Genomic DNA, 26,411 nt, shown 5'->3' on the forward strand with positions numbered 1-26,411 from the left:
AACTGGTAATCTAGTAACTAAAATGTTTCTCTGAGTTCTGTGAGCCCCTCTGGCAAATTAATCAAACCCGAGGAGGGGGTCTTGGGAATCTCTGTTTTATAGCCAGTAGGAAAAACCTGGATTTGCGATTGGCATCTGCAGTGGGGGAGCTCTCATGGGACTGAGCCCTTCATCTGTGGAATCTGATGCTATCTCCAGGTAGACAGTGTCAGAATTGAGTTGAATTGTAGAACACCCTGCTGGCGTCACAAGAGTTTCTTGTTGGTGTGGGGACCGCCCCCCCTCCCCAAAAAACATACACACTGGAATTGGTACCAGAACCTATTTACAAAACTGTAAAAGATAAATGTCTTAGCTTGGGTTACCATAACAAGATACCATAGAGCAGATGACTTAAACAACAGAAATTTATTTTCTTATGGTTCTGGGGGTTGGAAGTCTGAGGTCTGGTCAGGTTCTGGTGAGGACTCTCTTCCTCGCTTACATAAGGTCTGCTTTTCACTGTGTCCTCAGACAGCAGGGTGTGTATATGTGTGTGAAGAAACAGACAGAGGCATCTCTTTAGCTTCTTATGCGGCCACAGTCCTATCCGATTCGGGTCCCACCATTATGACCTCATTTTAACCTTACTTCCTAAAGACCCTGTCTCTGGATATGGCAACATTGGGGGTTAAGGCTGCAACATACAAATTTTGGGGCAACACAGTTCAATCCACAGCAATTAATTGATCATTTCCATTCTTCCTTACTTGACCCTCTTGCTCTTTTTCTAGCTTCTTCATTTCCTTTTAATCTTTCTTCTTTTTGGGTAAGTATATTGAAGATACAATCTTTCTTATAAGTATGGCTGAATTCCACCCACCAGATTTTGTCATGTAGTGCTTTCAGCTCTAAGTATTTCCTGATTTCCCATGTGAGATCCTTTTCAATGCAAGGTCCTGTAAGTTCATAGCCATTATTATTATTTTTTAACCTTTTGCTCCTTTTATAAGTATATAATGTTCCTTTTTGTCACCACGTTGCTTTTGGTTGGAGCTTTACCTCCGGATTTCTATAGATATACCTTTTTATTGACAGGTAAAAGACAAAATGGGGAAATACATTTGCTGTATATGAGACAAAGGTTCTGTCTACACTGCTGGGACAATGTAGACTTATAATTCATCATTCATCCACCTCTGTGAAAGGGAATTCTAATATTGGCTTGTGGAAGTCATTTTGGTCCACAGCAGAGGAAATTCATAATATGTATGTTTTCAACAGATAGTCTAGGTTGTGTTGTATTCACAAACCAACCCTCCACGTCTCAGGAGCTGAGAACAAGCAAGGTTTATTTTTTGTTCATGCTACAAGAGATCAGGGGCTGGATCTTTACTGTCCTTGCTCAGTGTGGAGGATTGAGTAGATGGCAGCTAAGAGCGGCTCAAGCCCCCTCCTGCACAATTGCCAGGCAGGAAAAACATTCCCACCGGTAAATCTCCCGCTGTGTTTCAAACCTTCTTCCTGGAAGAGGCAATCTCACTTCCTCTTGTTTCATTAGGCAACACGGCACAGAGTCACACCTAACTTCAAGGGGCCAAGAAAACACATCCCCCCCGTGGGCCACAGGAGAGCCAACAATATTTGCTGAATGGCAGTGATGACAACTATACACTTATCTGCCCCATTTATTGCCTTTTCCAAAGCTGACTGTTGCTTTTTGTTTGTTGTTGATTTTTAAAAAATTCCTTCAGTTACGTGCGTTATATACATCCTTCTAGTAAATTTCTTTAATAAGAAACCGAACCAAACCGAAGTTGGTCCAAGTTAGTTTCTATTGCTTAAAGAAACTCAAAAAACTATCAAAAGCTTTGGACTTGGCATTATCAATGCAACTGAGCAGCTTAGGAAAGTGAACTTCAGCTGACACATTCCGCTGGTTTTGAAGAAAGGGCACACACGTATTTTTCAAGGATAAGGTTTTAATAAGAAAAGAAGACTGGCATGGATGAGCCAATATTTAGATCCAAACAATTATTGGTAGCCACCACATGTCAGGCAGGGAGTCAGGTATTTTTGCATATGCTCTGTAAGTCAATTTGATTCTTTATAAAAATAATTTGGGGTGAGTCTTATTGTCCATAATTTATATATGCAGAAAATGAGGCTCAGGGAGGTGAAATGACCTGTCCGAGAGCCACTTAGCTAGCAAATGACAGCTTTGTTTTAATTCTATTGTCTGACCATATGGAGATGAAACAATGATGCAGCGTGCATGTTTGAATGGTAGGTACTGTTTGGTTTGGCAATGACTGTGAGACACATAAAAGGTGGAAGGGCACCCTGAGTGCAAAGGTAAAGAGGTTGGAGTCTATGAGTTCGGCAGTGAGAGGAAGGGTACAGAGTCACTGAGGGCATTTGTAGAGCTCTGTCTCAGAAATATTGTTGCCTAGGATGAATAGAAACAGGCACGCGAGGCTCAAGGGAGGCCTGGAGAGCAGTTGGAGGAATATTGCAAAAACTCAGATAGGCCTTAATGAGCATGGGTGTTGGCAATGGAAACAGAAAAAAAAAAAAATTCTATCTGGTCTCCAGATCCATTGGGATTTGCTGAATGAAGTCTGGGTTCTCCCTATGTAGATAGCTCCTGCTTTTTATTGTAGGTTTCTCAAGAACTCGCTTCCAGAAAAAGCCTGGATCAAGAGTAGAAAAAAATAGACAACTGCCTAAGTGAGAAATCTACAAAGCTCCTCTGGTCCCCAAATCACCTCTTCGCCATCAGTTGTGGGGCTGACACCTTACCAGTGGGGCTCCATTCTTTCAAGAGTCTTTTATTAAAGTGTGACTATTTGGGGACAAGAGGGAGAAGGGATTCCGGGAAATTTCCTCCTTAGCATCGTCCAGGCAAGTAACATAAATATAGGGGGACAATCTGGGTGCCCCATGAAGAATATGGCATACGTGCTCCACCTAAAGGAGGCTTCTCAGCTCTGGCTGAGGGGGCCCGAATTGCTGGATCTGCTATTTCAACAGAAACCTCATCTCCAGATTTTTTTTTTGCTGGAAAGCCCTTAATATTTAAGTACTGCAACTAGTTGAAATTTCTTCATATCACTGTGCCAGCCACATTCAGCTTTGCTGGTCACCAGTTTGCCACCTCTGGGTTAAATTTTAACACAGTTTTATCAAAACCTAGCCAAATGTGAAAAAGCACATCTTTAGTAAAACTAGATACAGAGAAGGTTTATTTGGATTGCTGAGAGGGTAGATGGAAAAGTTGGGGCACTTGGACTACAGGGTGGCCCTGGGCCTCATGTTGAGTATCCTGGTGCCTGGGCCTGGAAAGGGAGATGGGGCACGGCAGCAGCAATATTTGCTGCCACTGGGGCCTCCTGGCTGACCACCCAGAGCTGGGCTTGGAGTGGGAAGAGAGATGGGCCAAGCTCGTGGTTTCTCCCAGCTCTAGTTGGCCCCTTCCCATTAACATTACAGTAATGCAGTCGTGTGGTGTTTGAAAAAAGCATCTCTAGTTACACGGAATGATTTACAGGACACCAGACTCTGCATTTCAGAGGTCTCCAGTGTACCGTAAAAAATATATTATAAAGGAATAATCTTTATCTGAACTAAAGCTGCAGTGAAGGAAACTCGTGTCCAGCTGAGAGCAGCAGTGAGCTTTTGTTCACTCAGGGAAAAGTCCGTGTTCTTCATCTTATTTGATTAACATTTGCTTCCCCTCTTTGGCACTAGGTATCTAGTTAATATTTAGACATTATATACTTTTTCTTTCAGCTGTTGTTCCTATTATGTGATCAAACAAAACCGGAGATGCCAAACACATCTGTGAAAACAGACAGACCCGCCAGGCACCCAGCTGTGGCTGGCAGGGTAAATGGGGTAAATGGGACTCAGCGAGCCAGCCCCTGGGAGATACTGGCCCTGGGTGTGTGCAGGGCCAGCCCCTGTCCCCAGCAAGCAGAGTTGATTGCTCTGCCTCTCCCTCCCGTTGCAGACTCCCAATTCCCCCACTTCCAAGAAGCAAGACTCTAGTTTTGAATCTCCCAAATCCTTCTGATGTTTACCATTACCTCCCCAGGAGAGGGAGGTGAGGGATGGAAATCTCGCTGAAAAGAATACACTTAAAAAAAAAATCAATGAAGCGATGCACAGACACACTGCAACGCAACTTGTCTCTGCTTCTTAGATGTTTAGAGCGATGACGGTCTCAGTCGGTTTCAGTCCAGGGAAATCTAACTCCTTTCGCGGCCACGCCCCCAAGGGCCGCAGGTGTACCTGTGGTTAAGGGTGTAGAGAAAGAGCCTCATTTTTCGGAGCAGAAAGCGCAGTCCCCCGGTGGCGGGACAGAGGCAAAAACTCTGTGGGTAGGGAAACCTGGGGGTTTGTGCCCAAGCTCAACCCGTCAGGAGCTTCAAGATAAGATGGGGAGGCTGGAAAGATGGAAGTTGGAATGAGAGAGCTGTTATGGAGAAGAAACCACTCCTGGACCAAAGGCCGGAGGATATCCAGGGTTAGAGAAGGGCGCGTCAGGGATGGGCCGAGTTTGCTTGGAGTCCCAGGGGGAAAGGGGTCAGCGAGAGCTCCGTGAGCGGCACCGGCGGCGGGCGTCCGGCTCTACGTCCCTAAAAGTACTGGGAGAGGGATGGAGAACCCGGCATCCCAGGCTCCCAGGGGAGAGGAAGCACGCGGGGTGCGGCGAGGAACACCTCCAGCGAGTGCGTGCCGAGCGGGGGGCGGGGGGTACGATCTCCCCTTCCCCAGGTGCCCCAGCCCTAGCGTACGCCTCCGCTCCCGCGGCCCCCTCCGCAGGCGCGCGCGAGGCGCACTCCCTCTTCCCTCGGCGGCGCGGGGCGCGCGCCCGGCCCCCTCCGCCTCCCTTCCGCGCCTCTCCTCTCTCCCGGCAGAAAGTTAGCAGCGGGGAAGGAACTCGGGGCTGCAACAGCGCGCGGCGGCGGCGGCAGAAGCTGGAGCGGGAGCCGCGGCGGAGCCGGGGAAGCTGGGGCGCTGCAGACGGAGAAGGTGCAGACGGCGGGTCCGCGCGCCCCCCTCGGGCCCCTTACCAGAGGCTGAGGGGGGTGGTGGGGGGCCCCCCGGAGGCCAAAGGAGAGCGGGGAGGGGGGCCATGCGGCCGGGCTCCCCCCCGGCGCAGCGGGGCAGCGGCCAGGGCCGGGGGCGCAGCGGCGTCGCTTCATGCAGCCGGGGCGGCTGGGCAGCGGCGGCGGCGGCGGCGGCGGCGGGGGCGGCGGCTGAAACCATGTCCGGGCAGCGCCGGGGGCCGCCGCCGCCGCCGCCGCCGCCTCGAGCCGGGAGCCGCGATGGCCCCGTGGTCCGCACCTCCTCCGCCTCCGCCTCCGCCTCCACCTCTCGCCGCGCCGCCGCCACCCGGCGCCTCGGTTAAGGGCCCGCCGGCGCGCAAGCTGCTTTTCATGTGCACCTTGTCCCTGTCCGTCACCTACCTGTGCTACAGCCTCCTGGGCGGCTCGGGCTCCCTGCAATTCCCTCTGGCGCTGCAGGAGCCGCCGGGCGCCGCCGCCGAACCCCCGCCAAGCCCGCCGCCACCCTCTCTGCCGCCTCCCCCCGTGCGCCTCGGCGCCCCCTCGCAGCCGCCCGCGCCGCCGCCGCCGGACAACGCGAGCCGCGGGGAGCCGCCCGAGACCCCCGAGCAGCCCGCCGCCCCCGGGGCCGACGGCTGGGGACTGGCGAGCGGCGGCGGGGGCGCCCGGGACGCCTGGCTCCGGGCCCCGCTGGCCTCTGGCGAGATGGTCACGGCGCAGAGCGCGCTGCTGGAGAGGGAAGCGCAGGAGTCCAGCACCACCGACGAGGAGCTCGCAGGCCGGAGGGCGGCCAACGGGAGCAGCGTGAGGGGCGGCGCCGTCAGCACCCCCGACTATGGGGAGAAGAAGCTGCCACAGGCGCTTATCATCGGGGTCAAGAAAGGAGGGACCCGCGCCCTGCTGGAGGCGATCCGAGTGCACCCGGACGTGCGGGCGGTGGGCGTAGAGCCGCACTTCTTCGACAGGAACTATGAAAAGGGGCTGGAATGGTACAGGTAGGACCCCGAGCTCGGCGGATGGGATAGGCGCGTAGGGGAGACCAGCACGGGAAGCTGCCGCTCCCCTGGCCCTTGGGCAGCGTCCCGAGAGGTCTTAACCCCGCGCGGGCTCTGCGCACCCTGGCGGGGCTGCTCTGGGGGAGCGGCGGAGAGGGCTGGAGGCTAGCCAGGGATCACTTAATTCCAGGGCGAGGAGAGAGGGGTCCCCCTGCTCTGCCTGCCTCAGGCTCCTCGTCCAGGGAGCTGCTTTCCGAATCTACCTAGTTCCAAGCCTGGGAATCCCCAGCCCTCGTGCCCCCGGGGTGTTTCCTAACTCAGGCTCTTGCGGGGCGGTGCGCTTCTGTGCTGGGGACGCCGAGGAATGGAGCAGGACAGCTAGATTGACCAGAGGGCTTTGGGATCCCCTGGAATCTCTCAAAATCGCCCTCAAACGCATTTGCGTGGCTGGAATCCAGTGTTTTCAGTTCAGAGCAAAATGAACAGGGAACAGTTAAAAAGATGATGCTGGCGAGTTTGGGCTTTCTAGTAAAGACTCAGGATGTCCCCCATCTCCAGAACTTTCTATCCCTCTTGGGCTGCATGAACATTGGGTTGATTTTGCATCAGGAGTATCCGTGCCTACATGACAGTTGGTGCCCTAAGAGTTTTCATGCCCTGCACCCGTGCCCTTTCTAACCTGTGCCTCCTTTGCAACAGATTGGAGCTTGTGTCTAGTGAGTTGTTTGTTCATCTCCCTCCTTTTCCACCGTCTGCCAGCGGTGAGGGAAAGGGAGAAGAGAGGAGTAGTAAGTTAAGTGTGGGTAAAATAAATTAATAATCCAGCGTCGTACCCCCGCCTTTTCTCTTGTTTTTTAATCTCTCTGGAAAACAGATCTGGATGGCTGGCCCCATCTCGGTTGTATCTCAGTAATTAATTGCAATTGTCAACCAGAAACACAGGCTTTGTCAGTTAAAGTGATGTTATCATCTTAACAGAGCCAATAGGTAAAATAAGGATTGTTTCCTGACAAGTCGCTTTCTTGTTGAAGAGATGTGCTTTCTAAGTTTAAATTACAGCCTAGGAAAGTTTTAGAAATAACTTAACTTTGGAAATATATGATAAATGTGTGTATTTCTTTCCCTTTTAAAAATATGCCTTATGCTTTCAAAGCTTGAGAGAAGTACACTTAGGGATAAACATCCCAGCACATTAAACCAAAACAGCAAATGCGTCTGTTCATGTCTTCTCTGTTTCAACAGAGAGAACTAATTGCAATATTTTAGGAGGCTTCAAACAGCCCCTTCCTATCAAAATAAAAACAGCAAATGCCTAATTTAGCTGGAAAATCAGTATTTATAACATCACAAGCCATGGCTTCCAGTTTGCAATTATAATTAAAAAGGTGTTAGGATGATTAATGCAACAACAGCAAAAAAAAAAAAGGGTATGATGTCTGGGAAGGTTTCAGTTGTTTAACTGTTGATTGTAGGAGTGTTCTGGTTTCTGCTGTGAGGCAGCCGTGGCCCTAAGAGGGTAACTATGGCTTTCTCCAATTCTAATTTTAAAGCCCTGTATCTTGTGGGAAGTGTCAAATGCCCTTTGGGGGAGAGGGAGGCATAAAGATCAAATCTCTCCAACACGTGTTTGGGTTGCTTTACCGCAGCTGGAAATGGAGAAGGGGGTGTTTTATATGGATGAGTTAAAATAAAGTTGACGAAGGGTGTGTGGCGGACTGCATGTCAGGAAGTCCCATCGTAGGGTCTGGAGCATTTTCTGAATGAAAAGATAGAAGATGCCAGGTTTTCTTACGTTCATTTATACTGCGGCTGGGAAAAGGAGGGATGTAAACTGCCTCGCTGTCAGGACATGGCTGTTGAAGATCTGTGGTACCCTCAGCCATCACTTGTGGTATGTGGGGCTCAGTGCCCCATAGGACTAAGAGATGGAGATGGAACTGGGTTCCCTTGATCCTCACTTAAGAGGACCATGTGATATCTCTGTATCCCTCATCTCCCGCCCCAGCATCACACCCATGGTAGATCCTTATGATGCTTAGTGGTGCTGATTGGAGTTGCTGGAGGAGAATCTATCTAACGTAGAGGAATCATTTTCCACCCAAACCTGGCTGTTGAGATGACTCCCAGAAACCCTTTGGATCCTAGGATAGCTCTCTAGCCTTAACAGGGACAGCAGTCTTTTGAGGGCATTTTGGGGATTTCCGTTGGCTGCATCTCTTCAGGCTCTTCTCTCCCTCTCCCATGTAGGAAGAGGGGACGGCATCCTCACTATATCGTAGAAAGGAAGCACTGGCATTGATTCAAACCGGTAACAGAAACCCTTCCTCCTGGTTCCCTGGTCCCAATCTTTTAAATGGTGGCATCTGTACTTAAGTGGTTACATTTCCTCCCCATATGCCGTGTACCTTATCTGGAATCTTATTCTACTATTTGCCTGATAGAGATTCACAGGTTAATTAAAGGTTTTGATCCCCTCTTCCCATTATTTGTTTTGTTTTTCTTTTTCATTTCAATGTGCTTCCCAGTAGCCTACTGGTTCTGCAGGTGATCATGGTGGTTGTGATTTCCATGAGAGGGAGAGGGAGAGAAAGAAGAAACTGGGGCTGCTCTCGGCAGAGCTGGCAAGGGTTTCCTCATATTCAACTAAGCAGCCCCAGTTTTATTTCCGTGGTGTCACTCTGGTTATGTCTAAATCCGGGTTTTGCTTTCGCCTATGCTGTTGATCTAATGTGATTTAAAAACACATTTGCGATTAGAACATGTGCATCAGATTTGCAGGACAAGATAGACTGATGGATTAGGGTGTGTTAAAGCTGTGGAACAGCAGGCCTCACTTGGTGGGTTGACACAGGCCAGTGATTAATAAGCGGGGGTAGATTAAACTCTCCATCCCTCCCCCCCTCAAAAAATTAAAAGGGCAAAGCCACAATACGCCTTTCAATGTGAGCTAATACACACTGGGCAGAGACCTTAAACTCCTCTAAGGGGTGGGACCTTGTGGCAGGCCAAGTGGCTGCCACGGCAGAACTCATTAAAGTGACGGAAATGCCTTGAGCTGTGGTCTCCCTCGTGGATTACAGACTGTACGGTGACTGCGACCACTTTGCTTTGGAAGCCACTCAGCTGTAGGGTGACGGGAAGTGACCCTCCATGGTTTCAAGTTGTCTTCACTGCCAGCAGTTACTACACACATCCTGTTGGCTGGAGGGAAATAGCTGGCGTTCAGTAGTCATGCTTATGCTACCCAGAGGAGAGTGGTCCACAGCATCATTCGGACGTGGTGTCCAGAGAGAGAAAGAAGGAGGGCAGCATAAGGCACTGGCGTGCATTGAACGCCTGTTATCGTGGTGGCTTGCGTTTTATAGACGTATTATCACATCTGGGCGGCATGATGAGGCTGTGAGCAAAAGAACAGCATTTCTGCTTTACAGTTTGGCTCCCAGAGGGAAAAACAACTTGCTCGAGGTTGCTCAGCTGGTCAGTGGTTGAGCTGACATTTGAAGCCACATCTGTCCAAAGTGCTGGCATATAGAGTGCTAGCAAGGTCTTTTCCTTACCTCTTTCATTCAGCAAACATTTAATGATACTTAATATGTGCGCAGTGTACTGTTTTAGGTGCTGGGGGTAAAGGGGTGAACAAGACAGATGAAGCACCTGTTCTCTTGGAACTGACGTATTAGTGGGGGTGGGAGTGGGAGAAGGGGAGACAGCAAACAAACAAGTCTTTCTGCTTACTCTTGTAATGTGGCTACTAGAAAATTAAAATTTACCCTTGTGACTCTTGTTATACTTATTTCCACCAGGCAGCACTCTTGTAGAGCAGTGCTTTTTAAACTTTAAATGCACACAGAACACCGGGGGCGGGGGTGGGGAGTGGTGGTGTTAACATGCAGATTCTGAGTCCGTAGGTCGGGGAAGGGGCCTGAGACTCTGCATTTCTGATTTCCAAGGTGATGCTGATGCTGCTGATTCCTGGACCTCCCTTTGAGTAGCAGCGGCCTAGAAAGTAATTGGGGTGTGTGTGTGCAAATGTGTGTGCGTGTGTTATTTTAAATCAAATGATGAGGGACAGCCTCTCTGTGGAGGTGGTGTAAGTGTCATGAAAGAGTAAGATCCTTCCATGTGAATACCTGGGTGGAGAGGTTTCTAAGCAGAGGGAACAGCAAGTGCAAAGGCTCTGAGGTAGAAACAAGCCTCATGGCTTTTCAAAGTGTTCTTTCATTATTCCAAAAGCACAGTGTTTGTAGCTGCGCAAAACTGGGTTCAAAACCTGGCTTTGCAACTTACTTGGCGGATGATCTGGGTTGGATAACTGACATAACATCACTTGGCTTCAGTTTGAGGTTGTTAGGAGGAATAAATGAAATACTAAAAGTGAATATATTTTCTAAACAAAAAATGAGTATCCTAGAGCAGAAATCCAAATGAACCCAACTACTGAGTTTTGGTCCCACATGCTTTTACCTTCTGTCACAGCTGTCATAATATTGACTGGAGGCGCTTATTGGGGATGTTTTGGGGGAAAAGTCTAATAATGATTGGCTTTGAAATCTACATCTGCTTAACCTTTTAAACCAAGGGTCACCAACTCAGATGCCTTCAGGGCTCATGTGCATAATATACATGAGTGAAATAGACTAGGTAGGGAGAAACTGGGGCACAGATGTTCTTTCCCAAGGAGCAGCTACTGCTATATTCCAGCTACCCTTTTCTGTGTGCAAATGTGTCATCAGGGGACCCAGGTCTTCCACTTGGTAAAAGAAACTGGAAATCCAGGTTTTGGTGTGAAGTGGCCTGGTTTTTAATGTTGGCAACAGATTGAGATTTCTTTAAAGCGTGGTGTGGGCCAGCACTGCAGGACAAGCAAAACACATCTGTGGGCTGGATACAGCCAGCTGGCTACTGGTTAGCAACCTTTGGTTTAAACTCATTTCAGAAATTACCTGGCATACCCACACCCTCTGCAGTTGCCGGAATTGTGGCTTACTTGTGCTATTTTAGTTTAGATATTTTCCCCCTTAACTGATTTTGCAACAGCATGGGGGAAGTACCTCTGAGATATGTTGCAACAGCAACAAAGGAAACAGGAACTGGATATAAACTGGATATAAGCAGAAAAAGACAATTCACAAATAAATTTCCCTTTTGTTCCCAATGAACATTTTCTTGAAAGAGGGGAAATTCTCAGTTGTTCACTCCTTAATCAGGAGGATCTGTATTTGATCCATTTAGATCAGTTGCACTTATAAAATAGATTCTGGTCACATGGACGGAGTTAAGACCTGAGAGTTTTCTAGGCTTCTAGGTTTTTCTTTGCCACATACTAGTTCCACTGGATGTGAGGTTCCTTAATATCTTCCTCCCTCTCCTTCCCTCCCTCCTTCCCTCCCTCCCTTCCTTCCTTCCTTCCTTCCTTCCTTCTCTATTACTTAGATGATGAAGCTATGTTATCTTCATAGGGTCCATTCAACCACTGAAATATTTTGGTTCTAGAACAAACACTTGTATTAGACTCTTCAGAAGGAGGAAGCTAGTCAAGTAGAAGCGACATACTTTGGAGCATGTATTTGTATCTCTGAGCCTGAATCCACTGCATCCTCATTGTGTGACCTTGGGCAAATTACTCAGTATCACCAAGCCTCAATTTCTTTATCTGCAGAATGGGCTCAGTAGTATTTACTTTGAAGGGATGATGTGAGGATGAAGTGAAATGACATTCAAAGTGCCCTACACAGTTTGTGACATAATACATTTTTCTCTCCCCTTCTTTCCTCTCTCTTTTACTCCCATTTTTTCCTTTTCCCCCTTGGTTTTCTTCTTCATTTTCCTTCCATTCTTTCCTTTTATCCTGCCTGTCAGTACAGAAGGCCCTAAAGAGAATGCGGTAATGCATTTTTCATTTGAATATAGTCTTTTATTTCAAGATTATGCCTGAATGAGGGATTTCCAACCCTGAAGCAGCTCTTAAGTAGCTCTCCAGAGAATAATCAAAACCAGATTCCAGAATTTGGTCTATTGTAACTTGAGCTGAGGGAGAAGAGTCTGATTGCAGGAGGTAAGTGCAACCAGAATTCTCCATAAAGGGGATGGGGTAGGGAAGTGGCTAGGCTCTCTGGGCTGGCCCACTGACATTTTCTTGAGCCTATGGTAGGAATTGATGCTGATTGCTCCGATAGGTACAGGGATATTTAGGATGCCAAGGGCATGCTTGCCTTCAGTTTTCCTGCAGATCTGAAAGCTTTTGAGAATGCAGGATGGTTCAGGAAGACCCCATGAAACTCCCTGTCTTGAGATTTGAGATTTGGCGGCTTTTGCTGGGGAGTTCTCTGGCCATCATGACATGATTTATTTATTTTTATTTTTATTTTTGTAAATCATACCAAGCATTTTTACTTTTAAATTGAGTCAGGAGAGAAGCCTCCAGACTTCAGGTGAATGAGGGATTGCTAGGGTTGCGCGGTAGAAAGTTTTAAAGGTTTTGGTTTTGTGTAATGGATGATATCTCTGAAACTGGTTGAACCACCGCCCTGTTGAGGTAATCCCTCGATTCCATTGGTTTCTGCGGTTTAATAGGCTCCTGTATAACTGTCTTGGGAATTTCAATCTGAAGTTATAATTCACTAAGGGAGCCTTTCAGCATATCTTGCCATTAATTAACAGCAGGCGGTTGATTTTTTTTTTTTTTAACACTCACTAGTTAGGATTGCCTTTCTTTAGAAAACTTTTTTTTCAACCTTTATTTAAGAATGTATAAAGCATATATGGAGGAAAACAAAGCAACACATGAATTAGGCCATATTTTTTGGTCGTAAGTGATAGAAATGGAGCTTAAATTATTGTAAACCAAGAAAGATAATTATTGGCTTATTACTTAGGAAGTCTAAGGGGTAATGGCTTCAAGAAAAGCTGAACCCAGGGGCTCAAATAATGGCACTCGGTTTCTGTCTCTTTCCATTCTTTGCCATGTTTGTCTATACCTTGCTGCATTCTCAGATAGGTTGTCTCACTACATTTTAGGCAAGATGGTAAGCAGCAACCCTAGACAAGTGTTTTTTTTGTTTATCAATTCTTTTGGAAAAATTTTTTCTTAAGAGCTTCTGTGAGAAATTCCTGGAGATGCTGTTGACCCAGGTTGTGTCAGGTGCCCATCCTCAAGCAATCATTGTGTAGTTACTCTAATCAGGCCTGGGGGATGTAGCCACCCCTTTGGCTTGGGGCAATGGTGGGAGTAGGCAAGCAGGGCTATTCCCAGTACAACCATAGGGAGTAGTTTCCCCATAAAGAATGAGGTGTTCAGGGGTTCTATTGATAAAAGAAGTAGGGACCAGTTAAAATCACATATTCATTAAACATATAAAGATCTACTCTGGGGAAGGCATATGATCTCTTTGACTATTTTAAGCTGGGAAGAGGTACAAATGGTTAGTTTGGGGAGGTTAAATGTACTTGTTATTTTAGTTATTCATTTATTTGTTAAACACGTATTTAATGTCAACTATGTGTCTAACATGAATCAGTCATGTCCTGTGATCTGAAAGAACGCACAGAGCGGAGAAATGAACATGTAAGTGATTACATTACAAGGTAATTAAAGTCTTGACAAAGTGCGATTTATTCTAGGAAAGGAAGGTTGGCTTGATCTTGGGAAATCTAATAAATACTGTGATTTACTTGTAACACTTCTCATTTAGAGAAAAATCTTATGATTATTTTATGGATGCTAAAAAGTCTGATAAAACTAAATATTTATTTTTGATTTTTAGAACGTCTGCTAATAAAATAGGATCATACCCAAAGCAAGCATCATACTTAATGGTGTAACACTAGAAACACTCCCATTAAATCCAGAACAAGACCAGAATGCCCACTATCATCACTATGATTTACCATTACTCAGGAATGAATAGATAATGCAGTTAGATGCAAAAAAGAATAAGAACGGGGAAGTTAGAATTATCACCATTTGCCAGTAATTTCATCGTTTTTTGGAAAACCTAAGATAAGCAATCCCCCCCAACCCATGAATCTACTAGAAATAATAATAGGATTTATTAATGTGAGGAAATTACTATGCAAAATCTATAGTTTTACTATCTGCCTATGCCAAGCATTTTGAAAATATACTGAGAGAAAATATCCTATTTATAGAACCAACCAAAGACACAAAATAACTAGGAATAAATTTAGCAAGAATTGCAAGGGACTTGCAAGAACAAAATTTTAATACGTTACTCAGGGGTGTCAGAGAAGAAAACAGTAAATGGAAAGAGAGCTCTTTCTCTAGGATAGCACTTCTTTTTTTTCCTTCCCCACCCCCTTCCTGCGTTCCCTCCCCCTCTCCTTCCCCCCCCTCCCCTTTTTAACTGGAGATCTTTGCTACTACGTTGAGGTCAGGTGTGTTTGAGAGTGGTCTGAAGATATTGTCTCTATGAACATGGCCAAAATGTACTTCAATTGTAGGAGTCCCTTACTTTCTACATTTTATTTGACTGAGGAGAGGATGGTAAGACGACCACTCCTGTTCAGATTCATAAACAGTGTTAGAATTCCTCATGGAGGGTGGGTGCTGGCTGCCTTATATCCCAAATTCAGGAGTGGTAGGATCGTGCCAAGGGGAGGATTAACAGTTGAATTGGTGTAAATTAGTAAATTTAGGTGCACTCCTGTTGCTACAAAGCAAAAAACAAATCACAGACAAATGATGGTTATTTAATGGAACAGGGAGATGAAGATTTAAGATTTGGACCTGAAAGAATCACAGTAGCAGGGTGGTAAGAATCGCGGTGGTGGACACATACTGTATATGCCAGCTTCTGCCCCGAGCAGTGGGTTCATTCAGTCTTCCCAAGATCCTGGTGAGACAGGTACTGTGATCGCCCACGGTGTACAGGTCAGGGAACTGAGGCACAGAGAGGTCAAGGAACTTGCTCAAGATATGGAGTTGGGGATTCAAACCCAGGTGTTTGGCTCCAAACATACAGCAGTTCCTTTCTTTTCCTTGAAGATTTTGTTTTTTGATGTGGACCATTTTTTAAAAAGTCTTTATTGAATTTATACAATATTGCTTCTGTTTTATGTTTTTGGTTTTTTGGCCATGAGGCATGTGGGATCTTAGCTCCCTGACCAGGGATCGAACCTGCACCCGCTGCATTGGAAGGTGAAGTCTTAACCACTGGACTGCCAGGGAAGTCCCCAGCATTTCCTTTCTTTTGTCACCAAGCTCTTTTCCACTGGAAGGGTTGTCTTCCAGCATCCTGGGGGTGAATAATAAATGCCAGCATTTCTGTGCTAGAAGGTTTTGGTTTCCTGTGTGTGCATGGCCTACCTACAGGGCAGGCTAATTGTGGGGTTTTGCCCCCAAAACAGACCATGGAAGGTCTCCCTTTCTGTTCTGGGACCACGCTCATTCCCACTTCAGGGCATTTAAATCTCTGTTTCCTCTTGCGGGAATTCTCTGTCCCCAGATGCCTAGACTGCAGGTATCTCGTTACCTGTCCTTCAGATCTTGGCTCACATTTCAGCTCCCCCCCCCAAGACCTTTACTAACTACCTGATTTAAAGACCCGTTTCCACTTCTGAGCTTGTTACACTGTTTTATTTTCTTCAGAGCATGTATTACTCTCCCAAATCATCCTAATGACTTACCTCTCCCTCCCCAGAAGATCAAGTACATGGGAGCAGGGTCTTGTCCCACATGAGCTTGCCAGTGGTCTGAACCAGAAGCGGTACTTGGCACATGGTAGGCAATCCATAATGGTGGCTTATTCATCACTAATTCTGAATCAATGACTTATTGAATGAAAGGGGTACCTTCTTTGTGCTGTTTTCTTTCAAAACCCCAGGCTTCTGCAAAGAAATCACACACTCACATTCCTTGGGAACTCTGGCTAAGGATTGTCCTCAGCTCTTTCACGTACTATTTTTCCAAGACTATTTTGGGTACAAGAAAGAGAAACCCAGTCAAACAAGCTGTGTGGGCTAGACAGTCTCCCCAAAAGGTCCCAGTGGCATACCACGTTATCCCATTCTTCTCGGCAGCCTCGTGAAGTAGATACTGTCTTATCCCAGTGTTACAAATAAAGAGAATGAGACTTCAGAAGGGCAGGTGACGGTCCTGGCGTCACACAGCAGGTGTCTTTCCATTGTAACAGGTGGCTTTTGGTTCCTGGCCTTTGTTGCTGTAGTTGCCAAAGTTTTAGAAGAGCCTGGATTATTCCTGATAGACTGTTATGCTCCAAGAGTAGTTTGGATGGTGTTTCTCTAAATGCATTATCAAAATGACATAATTGCCATTTAATAATCAAACAATTACATCGAGGCTGTGTTCGATTTGTTGCTCACTATAGGTGCAGATACACCTTTCTGCCTCCAGGTTAAAGCCTTTACAGGGGGTTGGAGGTTTGGGTGTCCCTGGAGCTGAGGAAATTTGAGTCAACCTGCTTGAGTGCCTTTATCATAGGGCAGTTTGCCTGCTTGGAGCTCTGTGATATTTCGAAAAGACAGCTGAACCTAAAATCAGAAATTAAAGATTTGGAATCTGAGTTATGTGTCTACCTTGCGTTGTGTGCATAGAGAGTATTTAGCCTTTGAGCCTTTGTTTTCTCATCTCTAAAATGGGAATAACAGTTTCTACTAACCCTGCAGTGATTTTGCAATAATGGTGATGTGCTCGCATCTGCTTTGTACATTCTGTAGTTGTTGTTAATCCACGCACGTTTTCATGAACTCCCCCAGGTAATTGGTTTTCTGGAATGTTGCACTCCAGGGAGTACCTGAAATACAGGACAAACACTCTTATCATAAAGTTAGATTAAGAAGTTTAATTTACAGAAACTATTATATACCATGGATATCAAACATTGGGAGGGCAGACTGCATAAAGATCCTGAGAATTCCTGGAGAACCTCTGTCTGCATAATTCTTTTATCTGATTCATGACCACCGATGCATCATTCTTTCATACTGAAAAAACATAAAAAGCTATAGGGCACATTTGCTTTTTAGGATTGCCCTGCAGTTGACGAGCTTTGGGAGTGACCAGAAGATTCTCTCATTTTGCTCTCAAATGACCCGTCATCTCTTTTTCCTGTGCACCCTCTCTACATTTCCCAGATGGGCATATTAAATTCCCACCTTCTGGCTGCCTGACTAGCCTACTTTCTAAGCTATGGAAGGCAGAATAACGCACCTTCCCAATAACCACATCCTAATCTCCAAAACCTGTGAGTATGCTACATTAAATGGCAAAGAAGAATTAAGGTTGCAGATGGAATTATGACTGCTAAACAGCTAACCTTGAGATGGGAGATTATCCTGGATTATCTGGATGAGCCCCATGTAATCACAAGAGTCCTTTTAAATGGAAGAGGGGGCAGAAGAGAGAGAATTAGAGGGATGGCAGCACGGGAGGGACTCAGCCTGCTGTTGCTGGCTTTGAAGATAGAAGGAGGGGCCACAAGCCAAGGAATTCAGGCAGCTTCCAGAAGCTACAGAAAAGGAAATGGATTCTTCCTTGGAACTTCCAGAAGGAATGCAACCCTCTTGACACTTTGATTGTAGCCCATGGAGACCCATTTCAGACTTCTGACTTCTAGCATGTTAAGCCAGTTAGTTTGTGGCCATTTGTTACAGCAGCAAAACACTCTTCCCGCATATCTTTAGAAGTCGCCATCTTGTTTCTTTTCTTCCCTTTGCTCTTTCTCTTTTTTCTGGAGAGTGTCATCTCCGGGGCTCTTTGGTCTCTTTTTTTTTTTTTTTTAAGTATTTATTTATGGCTGTGTTCGGTCTTCGTTTCTATGCGAGGGCTTTCTCCAGTTGTGGCAAGTGGGGGCCACTCTTCATCGCAGTGCGCGGGCCTCTCACTATCGCAGCCTCTCTTGCTGCGGAGCACAGGCTCCAGACGCGCAGGCTCAGTAATTGTGGCTCACGGGCCCAGCTGCTCCGCGGCATGTGGGATCTTCCGGGACCAGGGCTCGAACTCGTGTCCCCTGCATTGGCAGGCGGATTCTTAACCACTGTGCCACCAGGGACCCTCTTTGGTCTCTTGCCAAACGGCACCATAGATGTCACTGTCCACTATTTGCAGATGGTCACTGTATTAGTTAGGGAAAAAACTGAACTGTTGCAACAAAGAGACCCGAACCTACAGTGGCTTAAATAAGATAGATGGTTTTTTTCTCCCTCATAATGAAAGTCGATATTCAAAGTTTGTAGCGATTGTTGCTGCATGGAGACCAGCCACTCAGAAGGAACACAAGCTGCAAACAGTGAGTTCAGGTGTGCAGGTGTATATGTTTGAGTAGCAGCCCTGCATGGGCACTCCAGCCAGACTGGACTGCTGGAGCAGCTGTGCTCAGGGAGACCGTTCAGAGACCCAAGTTCCATTCTTTCCATCTTGTTGCTCTGTCATCCCCCTGGGAGCATGTTAGAAATGCAGACTCTCAGATCCCATCCCAAACTTTCGGAAGCAGAATTTACATTTTAAGAAGATACTTGGGGAATAATTTTGCACAAAGTTTGAGAAGGTGGCCTTACAGTAAAGCTGTTCAACTTCAGCATAGTGGACATTTGGGGTCAGGAAAGTCTTCATGGTGGGGGGGCTCTTCTGTGCATTGTAGGATGTTTAGCAACCTCTCTGGCTTCTGCCTTCCCCAGATGCCAGTAGTTGACTCCTCACCCCTCATTTGAATAGCCAAAAATGCCTCCAAACATTGCCAGATGTCCCTGGGAAGCAAAATTGCTTGTGGTTGAGTGAGAACCCCTGCCTTAGAGGATTTTTCTCCTGCGTGATCAGAGCTGAGGCTCCACCCCATTTACCTTCCAGCCAACAGGCAAAGAGAGCAAAGTCTAGGAAGCAGTTTTCTCTTAAGCAAGTAGCAGAAATGACCCTCATGACTTCCACTCTCCTTCTGTTGGTGAGAATTCCAGTGCATGGCCAGATCCAACTGCAGAGGATTCTGGGGACCGTATGAGTGTCTCTCTCTGTGCCCAAGAAGGAGGGGAGAATGAGTCTGGGGTCAGCTATCTGCCAAAGTAACTAACACAAGGATATGGTCGTACTAGACCTCTTTTTATTCTCTTCCATCAAGAAGGGAATCCAGTTGGAAGGATGAAATAAATTGAGTAGGCATAACGTTTTTCACAGTCGGAACACAGAACTATTTTAGGAGGTCACAGGAAATTTTAGAGGAACACATAAAATTTACCTGATTCTCTAATAGTGTATCTTGATATTGAGAGTTTGGTATCTTCTAAACGTCAGTCATAAGTATTACTCTTGCAGTTTTTTTTTTTTTTTGCCATATAGATATATTCGCCTATATTGATTTTTTTTACATGAAAAATAATTTTCTTCAATATTTGTAAAGACTGTATCATTACTGTAAGTGTGTTTGATGAGGTGGAGACATACATGCATACACACATTTATGTTTGTATACACAGATAACTGTCTACCTATCTATCTATGTATCTATCAATTTGCCTTGGTACCACACGCATCTCTTGCCCAGACTGTTGCAGTAGACTTCTATTCTTATTTCTGGTAACACTCTTTTTTTTTTTTTTTTTTTTTTATAAATTTATTTATTTATTTATCTATTTTTGGCTGTGTTGGGTCTTCGTTTCTGTGTGCAGGCTTTAGTTGCGGCGAGCAGGGCCTACTCTTCATCGCGGTGCACGGGCTTCTCATTGTCGTGGCTTCTCTTGTTGTGGAGCACAGGCTCTAGATGCGCAGGCTCAGTAGTTGTGGCTCACGGGCTTAGTTGCTCCGTGGCATGTGGGATCTTCCCAGACCAGGGCTCGAACCCGTGTCCCCTGCATTGGCAGGTAGATTCTTAACCACTGCGCCACCAGGGAAGCCCTCTGGTAACACTCTTGACCTCTGTAGTCTGCTCTTCACAGTGAATAGAGTAAGTGATCCTTCTAGAACATAAAGCAGACCACATCACTCTCCTACTTCACATTTTCCAGTGGCTTTTTGTCAATGTAGAAAAAAATTCTAAGTCCCAATCATGATCTACAAAACCCTAAAGAATCTGACCCCTGCCCACCTCTTCAACCACATTCACTTGCCTTCTTGTCTTTGCTTCTCTGCCTGAACCACACGAACCTCCTTGTTGTACCCTGAGAAGCCAAACATGGCCCTGCCTCAGGGCCTTTGCACTTGTTGCCTCCTCCACTTCCTATAATGCTGTTTCCTTAAATAATTTCATGGTTTGCATCTTCCATTCATTTGAGCCTCTGCTCAACTCTCTCTCTTCAATATGACCTTTTCTTGTACTACCTGGACTCACTTTGTGTATTCCTAGTGGTAAGAGGTCCAGTCATTGGAAAATGCTGGTAAAAACAATGTTACCACCAGCAGTTGCTTAATTCCACAGTTATTCTGCTCTTACCCAGATTTCTGGTTTCTTAGTTTCCTGGTTCTTAATTCCACCATCCTGGAGGGAAGATCTAGTTCTGATCAAAATGACCATGACGGTGCTGGGGTCCATTTAAAAGATGTTTATGTTAACTCTCAGCTATTCCTGCTATTTAAGTACACCGCCACTAGGTGGTGGTCATGTGACATAGGCTCATTTCAAAGTACACTAAGGCTTTTCCTGAGATAAAAGATGTGAATGGTTTCAGGCTCCTTCCAGCTTGGGTTAATCCTGCATATTTTGCCCCTGCAAAATTAGAGACTTTATAAAAGGTTCACTTTCAGTAAACAATAAACAGACATCAAAACAGATATTTAGAGCCTGTTTAAAACAAACTCAAATACGTTTGGCTATCTTTTTTCTCTATCCATTTCTTAGCCAATTTTTAAAATTTGTGTTCAGATACAGAGCGTATATTGCCAGGTGGCATTTTTCTTTCCTTCTTAGCTATGAATGTCTGAATGTGGACAAACAAAATGAACATACCATGTTTCCAAAAATGTATGTTAAGACATTTAATATTAGAAGTTATTATTATAACAGATATGCCAGATATTAAATAGGTGTACTGCCTATTTAGACTCTGAAAATTGCATGGCGATTTCAGCCAACAAAAACCCCATGACCTTACCCAGAACCACTGATTTTCTTATTTAGAATAAAATATGAGTTTGTTCTATACTCACTGGTTCTCATTCAGTTATGAATTGCTGTGTCAAGAGTCCCTTCTTTTAGTTTACTTTCAACTGTTGACCTTGGTGCTCCTAGATTTCTTGGGATTATGTCTCTTTCCCTCTCCTCCACCAGGAGGAAGAAATTGCCCCCAATCATAATATGTTAGAGCACATTTAAAGGAAATCTTTCCCAGTGGTTTGAAGTGTAGCTGTGGAACTCTGTTGTCTAGGATTCTTCTGGTTATAACACGCAGAAATTCCTGGTAAAATCTGAACCAAGCATGAACCAAAAAGGAGTTGAACGGCTTATATATTTAAGAAGTCGTGGGTGGGAATGGCTTAATTAGGGCTTAAACAGTGTCAGCAGATCTCTCATTTTTGGATTTTACTGCCTCTGAGGTGGTTGGCTGCTTTCTGAAAACCTGTCCCCTTGTGGATGGAAGTGGGTGCCAGCCCAGTCTTCTCACCCCAAATGCAGTAGGAAAAATGTGCCATCTTTGTCCCAGAAGTGTCTGCTGAAGTCTCATTGCCTCTTATGGGGTCACACACACATCCTGCAACCAGCTGTTGTTGCCAGAGTGGGTGTGAGGCTTGAGGTACTCGCCCCTCTGGAGCAGAGGCAGGATGCTTCCCCTGGGGGCACGGAGGATGAGATGCGGGCATTTTCCCAAAACAGAACCAGGATACGGTTATCAAGGAAGGGAAATGGATGCTGGTGCCAAAACCACAGATGTCTATTTTAAGACTCTTCTGTTCAGACATAATCTTTTGCTAAAGCACAACAGACTAAAACACATACATTGAGAGTTCCACTGACTTGTGTGGGGATGGAGGGCCTGGGTCCTCCTCTGTGTTTCTCCACCAAGGTGGGCACACCATGGCTCAAAATCTCCCTCTCCAGCTCACTGCTTGAAGATTCTTTTTTTTTTCTTTTTTTTAAATAATTTTTATTGGAGTATAGTTGATTTACAATGTTGTGTTAGTTTCAGGTGTACAGCAAAGTGTATCAGTTATACGTATACATATATCCACTCTTTTTAAAATTCTTTTCTCATATAGGCCATTACAGAGTACTGAGTAGAGTTCCCGGTATTATACAGTAAGTCCTTATTAGTTAACTATTTTATCTTCCTTAACACAGAAAGAAAGGAAGGAAGGGAAGAAGAGAGAGAGGGAGGGAAGACAAGACAGGCCACTTGTCCAGTCTTAGTACCTAAGATGTGTGACATCCTGAAAAAAATATCTAAAGTACCTGCCCCTCAGAAATCACTAATTATTTTTTTAGAATATTTTCTATTTCCATCACTGCCTTAGCAACCCTTAGCAGCTGCCTGGGAAAATTTAAAGAGATTGTATATCTTACAAGAAAATTCTTCAAATAGCAAGTGAAATCGTTGCATCACATGAAGCGTTCCTGCCCAGATTCACTTCAAGTCAAGAGGGAGAAATGATTTGGCATTTCATCAGCCTTAATGGGACAACTAGATAGCCCAGAATTTCTAGAACAACCCCGATTCTATGTCATTTTCCTCTTTGCAGTTAAGGTAAGGCTGATGATAGAATATTAAGTGTGATTTAATTTTTTATGCTTTTGTAAGACTTTTTATAAAAATAAATCTACATTTTGGGGAATTTTTTTGGGTCAAATCTAGTGTCTTGGTGTTTTGTTTAAAAATAGGTACCTTGTGTTGTCTGGGGGATTCTCATTAGCATGCAGTGATGTTTCCCCCTTTGCCGAGGGTCCCTCCCCATCATTTCCCCCCAAAAGAAAGCCACAGGACTCTTCCCTTGAAGGGTTTACCTGCTGGAGGTAAAAGAGATGGAGGAACTAGGAAGAGTCACAAAAAATATTTGTTGGCCATCCAGCCTCTGGCCGGCTCATATATTTGAACCCTTGTTTTCAGAGAGTTCTTTTCCAGCTTTCTTGTGATTTATTTTAAGAGTCTGAAGACCTCTTCCAAATTCTCTCTTGGTTCAGAAAAAGGCAAAATTTCAAAACGAACAGGTTAGGTGGGAAGTGAACTTTTGTGATTTCTCCTTTCTAGCAGTTGTGCTTTTGCATATTATGCATTCTTAATAACAACTGCTAACTTCCTTGATGTGCTTATAGGATTAAAAGAAAACCCCAGTGCATACATGTCCCTCCTTTATCTTATTTAATCCTCACAGCAATCCCTGCTGAGCTAGCGTACCTGGTTTTAGGTGAACACTAAGGCACAGAGAGGTGAAGAGTGATTCCCAAAGATACACAGGTCCGTAGGGATGCGACCTGGATTCCAACATAGGCATTTAGGGCGTGTTCTTTTAGCCACACAGCTGTAATGCTAAGGGAGTGTTCCATCCACAGTCCAGCTGTCTCTTGTTCCTGTTGGCAGACAGAGTGGTGATTCTCTGGAAACCACTTCTGCAGCCAAATTCCACATGTCCACGTCTTAGAGAACAGCTCCCGTTGTTGCATTTCAAGGCTGTTTGGGAAATAAACCCACATCTCCTAATGCTGTGAAAGACTGTTGATAGTGTTTATCTACTGGAGTTTGGTTTAAAGGTCTCAGTACTTTGGATAACTTCAGAGAGAGGTATTGATTTTCCAAGCCCTGCTGTGAGCTGGCAGCTTTAGAGACCCAGTGATTCAGCTACCTCTTCTCGGGACAGCAGAGGTATGAGATTTGCCCTGGGCTGTATACTTTTTAAAAAGAAAGGGAAGGAAAAAAAATCCTTCAGCCTTGGCTATTTCAAAGCCGTGTGAGGGAGGGAAAGCATCTCTTCACTGGCATCTTATTTAGGAATGCTTCCTACCTGCTGCCTTGGTTGTAGGATGTCTGCAGGGAGGGGCTGGTCGCAGAGGCTGTTTTGGTCAGGGAAATCGTGGTCACATTCTTGTTCCTGATGAAGAACGTTTAACCCCCCTCAGGCTGACAGCTGGCTTTGGGAAAGTGTTTCCGTGAACAGTACTTTGGCTGAAATTTTAGTAATCACATCACCCCTAGTTACAAAGCTCTGTGACATGCATACCACCGGTCTTTATAAAGTGCAGGGTGGCTGGTGTGGAGTAGAAGAGCTTCTGAATCCTGGCTCCTCCTCAAGCCCAGCTTTATTTCTTGTCCCCCTGACTACACGTTATGAACCACACCTATGGAATTTCCCTGTCCTGATGATGGACACCTGCTATTCCTGGAGCTTTGCCCTTCTTCGAAGTTGGAAGGTACATTGCAGTGCCACTGATTGAATGTTATTATTGAATAACATTACTGAATGTTATTCCCACCAAGAACTTTTATACGCACTCTCTCCCAAACAACAAACCTCCTGATTACCCCATGACCACCTGTTCTTATACCCATTTTACGCATGAGAAAACTAAGGTAGGGAAAGTTAAATAACTTGCCTAAGGTCACCCTGATCCTAACATGAGTTGGTCTGAATCCCAGAGTTTCACTATCAAATTTTGTATTGTTGTCGTTGTTGTGCCCCCCCAAATTCATGTGTTGAAATCCTAACCCCTAAGACCTCAGAATATGACCGTATTTGGAGATAGGGTCTTTCAAGAGGTAATTAAAGCAAAATGGGGTCATTAGGGTGAGCCCTAATCCAATAGGACTAGTGTCCTTTTAAGAAAAGGAGATCTGAGATACAGTAGGATTTCACTTAAATTATTATTTCGGTAAAGTCAATTAGAAAATACTGAAAGCATAAAAAATCCTAATCACCCAGAGATAACTATTACTAATAATTTAGTGTATGTTCTTTCATGCATTTTTCAATACTTATGAAGTATATATAAATCATTTTATTTCAAAAATGTTTATTTTTAAATATAATTCCCTCTTTTCACCTAAATGTATATCATGAATGTTTTCCTGTGTCTAAAATCTATTTCTGTAATATAATTTTAACATTTTTATGAGTATAAAAGTAATATAGACAATGGGTCACCCCAGAGTTAGGGCCTGACCGCACCCAAATTACAGAAATATATTTCAGATAAAGAACGAAACAAAAGAGGTACCACAGTACAACCATAGCAATAGTAACAGCAACAAAGATGATAAGAAGGCAGTATGGATATATCTTAATAAAGTTGGGATGGCAGAGTCCTTTTAAATCAAGATTTAAAAAAATGACAACCCAGAATCCATAAAGGGAAAGATTGATGGATTTGCACGTAGAAAATGTAAAATTCATGTACGGAAAAAGAATCACGAACAGAGTGTATTAGTTTGCCAGGGCTGCCACAGCAAAATACGACACACTGGGGGGCTTAAACAACAGCAATGTATTTTCTCACAGCCCTGGAGCCTAGAAGTCCAAGATCAAGGTGTTGGCAGTGTTGGTTTCTTCTCAGGCCTCTCTCTCTGACTTGCAGATGGTTGTCTTCTCTTCCCTGTGTCTTCACATGGTCATCCCTCTGTGTGTTTGTGCCCAGATTTCCTTTTCTTACAGGGACACTAGTCCTATTGGATTAGGGCCCACCCTAATGACCCCATTTTGCCTTAATTACCTTGTGAAAGACCCTATCTCCAAATATGGTCATATTCTGAGGTCCTAGGGGTTGGGATTTCAACACATGAATTTGGGGAGGGGGACACAATTCAGTCCTTAACACAGAGCAAAAGCCAAGTGAAGACCCTAGAGGACACACCTGCAAGTATGAGTCTAAGGACCAAAATTCCCTCTCCCCTGTGAACTGCTTGCATGCCCTGCCACCTCTGCTGTCCCTGTTCTTCCTAAGCTACTAGGACTCGGTGCCATCCCCACCCCCAGCCCATAGGTAGTCATATCCTTTCTTTAGATATGTTACTATTTTCAGTTGAGTTACATCAGGTCCTGAGGCTCAGAATCTCCTTCCTGGGAACTTTGCATATCTCTGCTCTCATCCATTAAGAGATGCAATTACAGTTTAATTCTTAGAGGCCAATCTTGAAAAAAAAAAAAAACACTTTATGATAAAAGTAACACGAGCTGGTTTTAGAAGAAAAAACCACTAACATATAAATGAAAATAAAGCCGAAGACTTTTCCTCTTTCCTTGTTTTCCATCCTGCTTCCTGCACTGCCAGCCTCATTCCCAGAAAGGAGCCGCTGCTTGTAGTCGGCCTGTGTTTCCCTTTGAATGATGTATACAGTGGAGGAAGAAGTGTCCACTGATATAGTCTGATGACACTTGATGAGGTGTCATTAATATTGCTAAGACTGCCCCAGAACTGTAGTGAGTTACCAGTTACCCCATGCCGACTCACCATCTACTAGGCTAAGTGCTGTGTTTCATCCT

The 26,411-nt window shown here is 45.0% G+C and overlaps 1 protein-coding gene across 1 annotated transcript in view; it reads left to right on the top strand.

Annotated features, from left to right (window-relative positions):
* The first annotated feature begins 5,312 nt into the window (after window positions 1-5,312).
* HS3ST4 (heparan sulfate-glucosamine 3-sulfotransferase 4) overlaps window positions 5,313-26,411 on the top strand; it is a 421,555-nt gene continuing 400,456 nt past the window's right edge. The window contains exon 1 of the mRNA XM_061209246.1: window positions 5,313-6,046. Within this exon, the coding sequence (XP_061065229.1) occupies window positions 5,313-6,046 (734 nt within the window). The remainder of the gene's footprint in view (window positions 6,047-26,411) is intronic.

Source organism: Eubalaena glacialis, chromosome 13 (genome assembly GCF_028564815.1).
Source record: "Eubalaena glacialis isolate mEubGla1 chromosome 13, mEubGla1.1.hap2.+ XY, whole genome shotgun sequence".
Classification (NCBI taxonomy): Eukaryota; Metazoa; Chordata; class Mammalia; order Artiodactyla; family Balaenidae; genus Eubalaena; species Eubalaena glacialis.